Source organism: Sciurus carolinensis, chromosome 12 (genome assembly GCF_902686445.1).
Source record: "Sciurus carolinensis chromosome 12, mSciCar1.2, whole genome shotgun sequence".
Lineage (NCBI taxonomy): Eukaryota > Metazoa > Chordata > Mammalia > Rodentia > Sciuridae > Sciurus > Sciurus carolinensis.
This window is the reverse complement of record NC_062224.1, coordinates 20,998,496-21,010,823: the sequence shown is the minus strand read 5'-3', so window position 1 is coordinate 21,010,823 and position 12,328 is coordinate 20,998,496. Positions and strand designations below refer to the sequence as shown.

General features: G+C 35.2%; 1 protein-coding gene across 1 annotated transcript in view; it reads left to right on the top strand.

Moving 5' to 3' along the window:
• The window catches only part of Gpr158 (G protein-coupled receptor 158), a 465,699-nt gene that overhangs the window by 34,302 nt on the left and 419,069 nt on the right, over positions 1 to 12,328 (top strand). Inside the window, exon 2 of the mRNA XM_047521161.1 lies at positions 1,390 to 1,495. Within this exon, the coding sequence (XP_047377117.1) occupies positions 1,390 to 1,495 (106 nt within the window). The remainder of the gene's footprint in view (positions 1 to 1,389; positions 1,496 to 12,328) is intronic.

The following is a 12,328-nucleotide window of genomic DNA, read 5'->3' as shown; positions in this document are numbered from 1 at the left end:
ATATACTCTGGGTTATCTTGATACCCCAAATTGGCAGGTATCATTTGTTTTTGTGTGTGTTTTGGGCATGTTAGCACTAGTGCTTTGTTACAAGTTAAAGAAAAGAGCAGAAGAAAAAAAGTAAATGAAGTCCAAATGACTATAAGCCTTTCTGTTGAAAAATTTCACAGTAGTTTGAAAGGAGAAAAGAAATGAGAGAAATGAATCACAAGATGTAAAACAGAAGTTCCACGTTCCTGTTTTGAAAGGGAAAGATATAGTATTAGCAAAGCATCATCACTAATTTTCTTAATATTTAAATTTAATTAATATAATTGAAATTTAATTTTTGTTAGTTTATATACATTTATTTGTAATATTTCTTTTTTGTGGCTATAAGAGCTAAAAAGTGAGGAATTTGAGCCTATTTTTGTTTTAGATAGCAATATTTCAAGTTGGTGTGAGACTTTGAAATATTTTTACTTAACAGTTATTTTTAAATAACAGGGGTATTTATTTTTTACTCAAGTTTGTGAAAATATATGTTACAAAGTAATAGGCTTTAGGAACCAGAGCACAGACTATTCAGTAAAGTTCAGGTTTGACAATTCCATGTAGGACAGGTATTTCTGCAGCTGCTACTGCTAATAGTGCTTTTGGAACTAACAAATAAGGGAGGAGTATTAGGAAAATGTAGAAAATTGCTTGAAGAAAATAGAAGTATTTTGTTAAACTTGGGACTCTGTAATTTAGCTTTTGGCTCCGAATTTGTGGGTTCTCTTTCTTAGTGACTCCTCAAATGACTAAGTGAAGTATGGTCTTTTTATTTCCAGGTTTAAAAGAAAAAAAGGAGCACTTTTGTGAATCTCTATGCTCGGTGTAGGATATTAGGAACTCTAAAGAGCTGTTTAAAGTCATTGTGATGGAAGATCAGAGGAAAGAGAAACTTAATTTTATGATACTGTTCTACCCATTAACTCCCTCAACCTCTCTGTCCTGGGTCTTACAGTGGGAAATAGGAATAGAGAGAAATGAGATGAGGGTGTGGATGTGACTTACTTTAATAAGAGGGATTTCTTTTTTTGAGCAGGTGTTTCTGAGTCAAGTTTTCTACCATGTTCAGAATAATTGTCTGAGGTTCCAGTCAATTAGAAAATACTGGGTACCTGTTATATGTTAGGCATTATATGAGAAACTGAAGACAAGGATCAATACAGGGTCCCTGCCTTTAGGTCTTACATAAAACTGATTTTGTTTTGTTGTTTATCTTCACTTGGTACACTGTAGTTAAATATAAGTGGGCAATTTAAAAAAATTTAGTAGATTTTGCTGATTTGTCTGATTTCCAAAGAGTCTGAAATTGTTAAGGGCTCAAATTGATTTGGTCGTTTTATCTTTTTCTGTTTTTAGGGGTGTCATGAAAGTTGATATAAATCTTCAGAAAGTGGACATTGACCAATGTTCAAGTGATGGCTGGTTTTCAGGAACTCACAAATGCCACCTGAACAATTCAGAGGTAAGAATATGAAAATAAAATTCTTTGAAATTAGAAACTGAAAAATGTATTACTTTTTATATGTTGTATTTGTGTGCGTGAATGAACAAAAGGCATCCTACTGAGGAAAAAAGTCTGTGCTGATCTCTATACTGCCAAGTGAACTGAAAGGTGGGGAGAAAATAAGTCTGTGTAGAGTAACAGTTCACTTGGGCACTCTTAAGAGAAAGCCAAAAGTAAGATTATGCTTGAAGTTCAATATGAGTTAAAGACTGACCCTATTCTTCAAAGTGGGCTGGAAATTTAAAATAACCATGAGGTGAGAAAACAGTCCCAGGAATATCAACCAAATTATGAACATTTTTATGGAATATAATGCTTATTGAGACCTTGATGGTATTCATTCAGTTACAGGGCCATCTGCTACAACGCAATAGAGAAGATATGGCAGGGCAAAAAATCAAGGAGAAAACTATATGTAGGAACCTCGAAAGGTGTATATATTTGTATGTTTTTTCTAGTTTTTTAATTCCTTTCCATACTTAATTTGATGGGATTCTGGTTGATATGGAACAGAGATCATGATTGTGGAAACATGACTGTCACTTGTCTTCAGTTTAGAGAAGACATGTGATGGAATATTGATGATTTCATTTTTAATAATTTATCTGTATACACAATAATGCTATAAAACACATGTACAAAACATTCTGTGATCTTAAGTATTTGGACTATTCCAATATTGGTCCCATCAATTTGTGAGGAAAGTCAGCTTGACTTATTTAAAATAGAATATTTCTACAAATGTGGTAATCCATATCTTTAATTTGATTTTTTGCTATTTGTGAATAGTAGTTGTACATAGTACTTAGTGTGATTTTAAGGTAAGACATTTTACATTGGAAGGAAACTTAACATGAAGCACACCTTAAATCCGTCACATTTCCACCGTGCCTCTCTGATCCCCTTCAATTTCCTCAGTATCTCACATAGCCCCACTTCTCCTCCTGCATCTCCACATAGCCAACACTATTCCCACCTCTGACCAGTTGGGACTCAGTGATATACATGAGTGTCTTGTTAGCTCACAAAAAGTAAAGATCCTCTTTTTGCCTCCTTTCCCTGTATTTTACTTGTGGTTTTGAACATTTTTGAGCCCCCAGTCTCATCTGGGTGATTCTGGAATTTCTAAAGATGTGAATTTCAATCATTAATTTGGTGAATATTATTAGTCTGATTGATTATGATCTCCATGCCAAGGGCACATCGTCACTTAATCATGGTCTTTAGCTTGGATGAGTATTTTGCCGCATGAATCTCACTGTGGATGTTGATCTGTATGTACTCATTTCTGTATAACCTTTGTTCAGTGGTGCTCCTGGGTGATTCAATAAGCAGTCTACAAACAGGAAGATAGTTACTTTTCAGTTTTTTTTTTATGATTGCCACTTGCTAGTAGTGGTTTTGTTGTGGGTTTTGTGTCTTTATAGCACACTTATCTATTTGACTAGATGGTCATATTTCAAGAATCTTTTTCTGCTTTTAGAAAATGGATTTATTTTCATTACATCAGGAATATTAATTTTTTGGATTCTGTATCTTTTCAAAGCTTTCAAATAAACTGTTATTTCAAGATAAAATATTATTCTCATCTGATTAGCAAAGATCAGATTGAAATATGTAAATTTTAGGATTATATGTGGGAGCATTGTCTTTATTTGATTCCTTTTGGAAAACTGGAAAAGCATATTCTGTAAGACAATTGACAGTTCCATTAATTTTACTTGAAAATGTTGTAGGAAGAGGTTCAGTAATCAAAAAATAATATGAGGGCACTGGATCTGTTGAACGTACATTTTGACTTTAAATCTGTCATCTTCCAACCCCTTTCCTTGCCCAAATATGGGAGATGGGAGTAGGGATTTTTGTGTTCTGGGATGGGCCTATGAGGTTCTTGGTGGGATGTTATGTCTTACACAGGACTGTCATGAAACTCTTCACACTTTTTTATTGCTGTCATTACGCTTCTCTAAAGTCCTGTATGTGGTGATGGTCACTCTAGGCACCTGCAACAGCTCCATTTCACATCCTCAGTTTAGTTACCAGGAGTAGAATTAAACTTCCTTTTCTGGACTGATATGAATTGGAAATTAGAAGCTGGCTTCTCATGACATTTTTCTTGGGAAAATGTAAAGAAAATTCTCTTCTGGAGCATTTTTCATTAGCTTTGACTTTCCTTTCTCCATCTAATCTGATGTTACTAACCTCAAGGATCATTGTGTGAATTGGTCTGTTTTGGGAAGTACTTAATTTGATTCACATTTCAGGAAACAGGGTCCTTTCTTTATGACTGTGTACATCATTAGAAATAGAGGCATCATTCATGGTTCACAGTGGGTTGTATATCTTGCCAATGTTTAACGTTCTTCTCTTGTAAATAATAGAGGAACTCACAAATTTCAAAGTTTTAAATGAGGTTAAGCTTTTCAGTTTTTAATTTTTTCTTCAGTGTTGACTGTTCAGTTTCCACAGTATGCTTAGGCAGAAGAGCAAGTCTGATGTTGGAAATAGATAAGTGGAATGGGACCTAATGACAAAAGGTTCAGAAAAGGTTCAGTCATGGAATGGTTTGTGAAAAAAATGATTTCTCAATGACTTTAGATAGGTACAGGTTCTAGGAGGATAGTAAGTTTATTGGTGGTTTTTTTGTTTTTGATACTGGAAGTTGAACCCAGGGGTGCTGCTGTACATCCCCATCCCTTTTTACTTTTCATTTTGAGAAGAGTCTCTCTTGGTTGTTTAGGGCCTCACTACTTTGCTGAGGTTGGCCTGGATCTTAATGATCCTTCTGCTTCAGCCTCCTGAGGAGCTGGGATAATAAGCATGTGCTAACTATACCTGGCAGTATTTTTTGAAGAACATATTAAAACAAGATCTGAACTGGCACTCTGCACTGTTTTTCATGATTGTACTGGCTTGTATGTCTTCACAATTATGAAGACATAGGTCACTGCAAGTAGACTTGATTACATTTCAGTATCCACTTAATTCCTAATCTATTTTCATACACTGAGTGCATAAAATCCTCGCCTACAGAATAGTTTATTAAAAACATAAAATGAATTGTATTAGTTTTTATTTTAGAGATTTTCTTTTTCTTTGTCTCCACTCTAATAATTTATACTTGTTAATCATATTTCTATAGGAAAAATGCCTTCATCACATCAGGTATGTGTATATTTTAAATTTACACAGTGTATGCATCTTTTATTATATTTATGTATGCTACTTTAAATTAGAAAACTTAAGATTGACATAAAGATGAAATATTTTAATGTAAATTATAATATTTTGTAAAAAAAGTCTTTAACAGACCAAAATTATTGACTCATACTTTTTGGAAAATTTTAGCAAGAATAATTGTGTCATCATTTTTGAAAGGTTAGTTTAACAATTATTAATGCAGTGATTCAAAGGTCTCTAAGTTCAGTTTATTTTTACACTAAGATTTAATATCTGTTATATTTGAAAAGATGCCTCACAAACACATATCAATCCAGACTGAAGGAATAAATTATTTAACATGGTTGCTAAGTTATAATGTTAATTTTTTTTAGTTTTATCTACCAATTTTGCAAAGATTTCTGCACATAGCTGGCTGTTTTTGTGTCTTACCTGATATTAATTGGTCCCTGCTAACTAATTGGAAACTGGGTATTACAATATTTTATTGCATATTATTTTAAAAATTTTATATATTTTTAAAAATTTTAAAGAGAATTTATTAAAACCAGAGAAGAAAAAAACATTATTTATTTTTATTTTTACAGACCATTTTGATTCATTGTACACAAACAGGTATAACATTTTCATTTCTGTGGTTGTACACAATGTGATTCACAGCTTTCATGTAATCATACATGTACATAGGCTAATAATGTCTATCTCAGTCTACTATCATTCCTTCCCCACCCCTCCTGCCCCATTTTCCTATACACCATCCAAAGTTCCTCCATTATTCTCTTGCCCCCCCATGCCTCCCCTCCCCCCCAGTTATGTATCATCATCCACTTAAAGGAGAAAACATTCAGCCTTTGACTTTTGGGGATTGGCTTATTTCACTTAGCATAATACTCTCCAGCTCCATTCATTTACCAACAAATGCTATAACTTTATTCTTCTTTATGGCTGAATAATATCCCATTGTGTATAATACCACAGTTTCTTTATCCATTCGTCAATTGAAGGGCATCTAGGTTGATTCCACAATCTATTGTGAATTGAGCTGCTGTAAACATTGATGTGACTGCATCACTGTACTACGCTGATTTTAAGTCCTTTGGGTATCAACTGAGGAGTGGGATAACTGGGTCAAATGGTGGTTCCATTCCAAGTTTTCTGAGGAATCTCTACACTGCTTTCCAGAGTGGCTGCACTAATTTGCAATCCCATCAGCAGAATATGAGTGTGCCTTTTTCCCCACATCCATGCCAACACTTACTATTCCTCGTATTCTTGATAATGGCCATTCTAATTGGAGTTAGATGAAATCTTAGGGTGGTTTTAATATTTGCATTTCTCTAATTACTAGAGATGATGAACATTTTTTCCTTGTATTTGTTAATCACCTGTATATCTTCTTCTATGAAGTGTCTGCCTAGTTCCTTAGCCTGTTTATTGATTGAGTTCTTTGTATTTTTGGAGTAAAGTTTTTTAAGTTCTTTATAAATTTTGGAGATCAGTGCTCTGTCTGAAGTGTGTGTGGAAAAGATCTTCTCCCACTCTGTAGGCTCTCTTTTCACATTATCGGTTATTTCCTTTTCTGAGAAAAACCTTTTTAGTTTGAGTTCATCCCATTTAATGATTCTTGCTTTTATTTCTTGTGCTCTGGGGGTCTTGTTAAGGAAATCTGGTGGTAAGCCAACATGATGAAGATTTGGGTCTGCTTTTTCTTCTAGTTGATGAAGGGTCTCAGTTCTAATTCCTAGATCCTTGATCCATTTTGAGTTGAGTTTTGTACAGGGTGAGAGATAGGGGTTTAATTTCATCTTACTGCATATGGATTTCCAGTTTTGCCAGCACCATTTGTTGAAGAAGCTATCTTTTCTCCATTGTATGTTTTTGGCACCTTTGTCTAGAATGAGATAACTGTATTTATGTGGGTTTGTCTCTGTGTCTTCTATTCTTTACCATTGGGCTACCAGTCTATTTTGATGCCAGTACCATGCCATTTTTATTACTATTGCTCTGTAGTATAGTTTAAGGTCTGGTATTGTGATACTCCTGCTTCACTCTTTCTGGTAAGGATTGCATTGGCCATTGTGGTTCTCATTCTTCCAGATGAACTTCATGATTACTTTCTCTGTTTCTATGAAGTACGTCAGTAGGATTTTAATTGGAATTGCATTGAATCTGTATAGCACCGTTGGTAGTATGGTCACTTTAATATTAATTCTGCCTATCCAAGAACATGGGAGTTTTTTCTATCTTCTGAGGTTTTCTTTAATTTCTTTCTTTAGTGTTCTGTAGTTTTCATTGTAGAGGTCTATCACTTCTTTTGTTAGATTGATTCCCAAGTATTTATTTTTTTGAGGCTATTGTGAATGGAGTAGTTTTCCTAATTTCTGTTTCAGAGGATTCCTCACTTATGAGTAGAAATGTATTAGATTTATGAGTTGATTTAATATCCTGCTACTTTGCTGAATTCATTTATTAGTTCCAGAAGTGTTTTGGTGGAATTTTTGGATCTTCTAAATATAGAATCATGTTGTGGGCAAATAGTGAAAGTTTGAGTTCTTCTTTTCCTATTTGTATCCCTTTGATTTCTTTGGTTTGTCTAATTACTCTGGCTAGAGTCTCAAGGACTATGTTGAATAGAAGTGGTGAAAGAGGGCATACTTGTCTTGTTCAATTTTTCTCCATTTAGAATGATGTTGGCCTTGGGCTTAGCATAGATAACCTTTACAATGTTGAGGTATGTTCCTACTGTCACTAGTTCTTCTAGTGTTTTGAGCATGAAGGGGTGCTGTATTTTATCAAATGCTTTTTCTGCATCTATTGAGGTAATCAGATGATTTTCAACTTTAAGTGTATTGATGTGATGAATTATATGTATTTATTTCTGGATGTTAAACCAATCTTGCTCCCCCCCCCCCGGGTGAACCCCACTTGATCATGGTGCACTACCTTTTTAATATGTTTTTGTATTCTATTTGCCAGAATTTTGTTATGAATTTTCGCATTTATGTTCATAAGAGATATTGGTCTAAAGTTTTCTTTCCTTGACGTGTCTTTGTCTGGTTTTGGTATCAGGCTGATACAAGCTTCATAGAATGAGTTTGGAAGGGTTCCCTCCTTTTCTATTTCATAGAATACTTTGGGGAGTGCTGGTTTTAGTTCTTGTTTAAAGGTCTTGTAGAACTAGGCTGAGAATCCAGCTGGTCCTGGGTTTTTCTTGGTTGGTAGACTTTTGATGGTTTCTTCTACCTCATTGCTTGAAATTGATCTGTTTAAATTGTGTCTGTCCTCCTGGTTCAGTTTGGGAGGATCATATGTCTCTAGAAATTTGTCGATGTCTTCAAGATTTTCTACTTTGTTGGAATATAGATTTTCAAAATAACTTCTAATTATGTATTTCAGTAGTGTTTGTCATATTTCCTTTTTCATCATGAAGTTTAGTAATTTGAGTTTTCTCTCTCCTCTTTGTTAGTGCGGCTAAGGGTTTATCTATTTTGTTTACTTTTTCAAAGAACCAACTTTTTGTTTTGTCAATTTTTAGAATTGTTTTTTTTGTTTCAATTTTATTGATTTCAGCTCTGATTTTAATTATTTCATGTCTTCTACTACTTTTGGTGTTGTTCTGTTCTTTTTTAGGGCTTTGAGATGTAATGTTAGGTCATTTATGAAAAGTGAAAAGCGACCAGAAAAACCACTCTGGATGCAGGAACTCGCGCAAGAGATTTTATTTGGCAGATGAGCAGTGCCTGCCCTGGAGAGTATATATGGTGGGGGAGCTTTTCTTAAGTAGTCGAATTTTGCAGGCTAATGATGATTGGGGAAAGTTGCTGATGAGGAAGTACGCGGGCTAGGGATCAGGCCAATGGCTGCAGAGTGCAGGTTGATGCGTGGACCCATGGCTGGTTAGGATTGCAGAGTGACAAACTGGGTTGTGAGATGGGAGCAGGAGGAATTGCTGCAGTGAAGGGGCAGGGGAGTGGTAACCACCAAGGGGGTGGCCCCATGTGCCTGGGGCTCACCCTGCTTGCCTTCCCCCACCTGCACGCCCTGCGCCTGACTGCCCAAGAGGGAGCCCTGTGAGGTCATACAATGCACTGGTCCTAGGTAGCCCGAGGCCCAAGGTGAGGGCCAGATGCAGGGCAGACCTAGCACCCGCCTGCTGCCTGGCAAGTCCATGCAGACAGAGTGCTGCACCAGTAGCTGCGGACTTGACTGTGCTGCGTCCACCCACTGGGCAACCAACTTGAGTTAGCAGCCATTGCAGCTTTATATTATAATTTAGTTGTTGACTCTTTATTCTTTTCTTGAATGTGCTCCTTGCAATGAATTTTCCTCTTAGTACTACTTTCATAGTGTCCCAGAGAGTTTGATATGTTGTATCGTCATTCTCATTTACCTCTGAGAAGTTTTTTATCTCCTCCCTGGATGTTTTCTGTTATCCATGATTCACTCAATAGCATATTAATTCGTCTCCAGGTGTTGGAATAGTTTCTGTTATTTATTTTGTCATTGATTTCTAATTTCATTCCATTATGATCTGATAGAACACAAGGTAATATCTCTATTTTTTTGCATTTACTAAGGGCTACTTTGTGGCATAATATATGGTCTATTTTAGAGAAGGATCCATGTGCTGCTGGGAAGAAAGTGTATTCACTTGTTGATGGATGGAGTGTTCTATATATGTCTGTTAAGTCTTTAAGTAATTGATTGTGTTATTGACTTCTGTGGTTTCTTTGTTTAGTTTTTGTTTGGAAGATCTATCCAGTGTTGACAGCAGTGTGTTAAAGTCACCCAGAATTATTGTGTTGTGGTCTGTTTGATTCCTGGAATTGAGAAGGAGTTTTTTGATGTACATGGATATGCCATTGTTTGGGGCATAAATATTTATGATCATATGTCTTCCTGATTTATGTTTCCATTAACCAGTATGAAATGTCCTTCTTTATCCCTTCTAACTAATTTTGGCTTGAAGTCTGCTTTATCAGAAATGAGGATGAATACCCCTGCTTTTTTACTGAGTCCATGTGCATGGTATGTTTTTTCCCATCCTTTCACCTTTAGTCTGTGGGTAACTTTTTTCTATGAGATGAGTCTCCTGAAAGCTGCATATTTTTGAGTCTTTTTTTAAAAAATCCAATCTGTCAGTCTATGTCTTTTGATTAATGAGTTTAGACCATTAACATTCAGGGTTATTATTGAGATACGATATGTATTCTTGGTCATTTTGGCTTATTTTGGTTTTTAATTTGACTTGGTTTCTCCTTTGATTGGCTTTTCCTTTAGTGTGGTTCCTCCCTTTGTTGACTTTTACTGGTGTTTTTCATTGCTTCCTCATGGGCTATTTTGCTGAGAATGTTCTGTAGTACAGGCTTTCTTTTTGTAAATTCTTTTAACTTTTGTTTATCATGGAAGGATTTTATTTCATCATCAAATCTGAATGTTAGTTTTGCTGGGTATAAGATTCTTGGTTGGCATCCATGTTCTTTCAGAGCTTGACATATGTTGTTTCAGGCCCTCCTAGCTTTTAGGGTCTTTTGACTGAGAAATCTGTTGATATCTGTTTTGGTTTCCCCCTATATGTAATCTGATGCTTTTCTCTCACATTCTTTCTCTCATGGCCTTTAATGTTCCATCTTTATTTTGCATGTTGGACATTTTCATTATAACATGGCTTGGTGTGTATCTATTGTAATTTTGTACATTTGGTGTCCTGTAGTCCCCTTGTATTTGATTTTCCATTTCATTCTTCAGGTTTGGGAAATTTTCTGATATTATTTCATTGAATAGATTATTCATTCCTTTGGTTTGTATCTCTGTGCCTTCTTCAATACCAATTAATTCTTAAATTTGATCATTTCATGTTATCCCATAATTCTTCAAGGTTCTATTTATGATTTCTTACCATCCTCTCTGTGTGGTCAAATTTATTTTCAAGATTAAATATTTTGCCTTCATTGTCTGAGGTTCTGTCTTCCAGGTGATCTAGTCTGTTGGTGATTCTTTCTATTGAGTTTTTAATTTGGTTTATTGTTTCCTTCATTTCAAGGATTTCTATTTTTCTTTCAGAATCTTTATCTCCTTATTGAAATGATCTTTTGCTTCCTTCATTTGCTCTTTTAACTATTTATTAAAATGATCATTCGTTGCCTGCATTTGCTCTCTTACACTAGCCTTTATTTCATGGATCATTTTAATTATGTACATTCTGAACTCCTTTTGTGACATTTCTTCTGTGCTGTCAGTGTATTCTATTAATATAGCATCTTGGTTTGTTTGGGGTGATTTTTTCCCATGTTGCTTCAAGTTGTTTGTGTATCTACTCCTTTAGCAGTACAGATCTGAGGTATTACAGTTTCTCCCTATGGGTTAATAGTGTCCCTGCAGGTCTCCAGTACTTCTCCTTTAAGGGGGAAATCAGTATTAGCAGCACCCAATATAAACAATAAGCAGCCTTAAACCAAATAGCCCCTATTAAGACATTAACAGTATTGTGGTAATAAATAGAGATGGTGAGTTCGATTATTATCTACAGCATAAACAATAGGTTTGCAATAAGGTCTACAATTTATAATGGTGGACAAAAGGGATGGGGAGGGGTGTAGGATGTAATGTTCTTGAGATAAGTGAGTATATAGAGGTAGTAGATCATAGGAAGTATCAAAAAAGGTGGTTGTTAGCATGAGAAAAGGGAGAAAGAAACTCTGAGGAAACAGATAAATAAGGGAAAATAGAGCAAGGAAACAAAAAAACTACAACAAAACTGTAATATACTACTCAACCTCCCAGTCTTCAGTTTCCTAATGCATGAAAGGTTCTGGATAATGAGCTTCTGGTCTCCAGGTGTCCCAGGATGGGAGTTGCCCCCTTTTAAAGATGGTGACATCCACATGGGGAATAATCCAAGATGGCGACAGAGGTGTCTTGATGGGGAGACATGGGGATCGTGGTGGCTGGTGCTGTAGATTCATGCCGAGTGGGCTGGGGCTGGTAGATCCAGTGGTGCTTTTTTACTATTTTAAAGGAATAGGTCGAAAATTATCTGAATCTCTTCATGTGGATTGTTTAAAAAACCTGATTAGGGAATTTTATTTTCAAGTTTAAGCTGTAGAACTCTGAATATTTATAGATTTTGACAATAGAACAATAAAACACTGGAAACATTTTCAAATTTGTTTTCAGTGTGCTCACTTTAAGAGACTTTCTCATGTATTGTTAAAATGTTACTTTTACTTTGAAGGAATGGTTTATGTGCTTTTTGAAAATGTCCTGTATGTAGACATTATTGACATTTACTTATCATCACAGATGAGTTTAGCAAATTTAGAACATTTGCCTTTTAGTAAGGCATAATCCATAACCAATATTTAAGCTCAAGGACAAGTATTTTGAGATAATCAGAAAATATTTGTGTGGGAAGATTATCTGAGTCATGAAGCATTGTAAATGTTTTACAATTTGAAATAGCATGTTGGGATTGGAGTTGTGGCTCAATGGTAGAGAGGTTGTCTGGCATGTGTGAGACCCTGGGTTCAATACTTCAGTACCACATATAAATAGAATAAAAGATTCATTGGCAACTAAAAAATATTAAAAAATAATATGCTTTGTAAATTT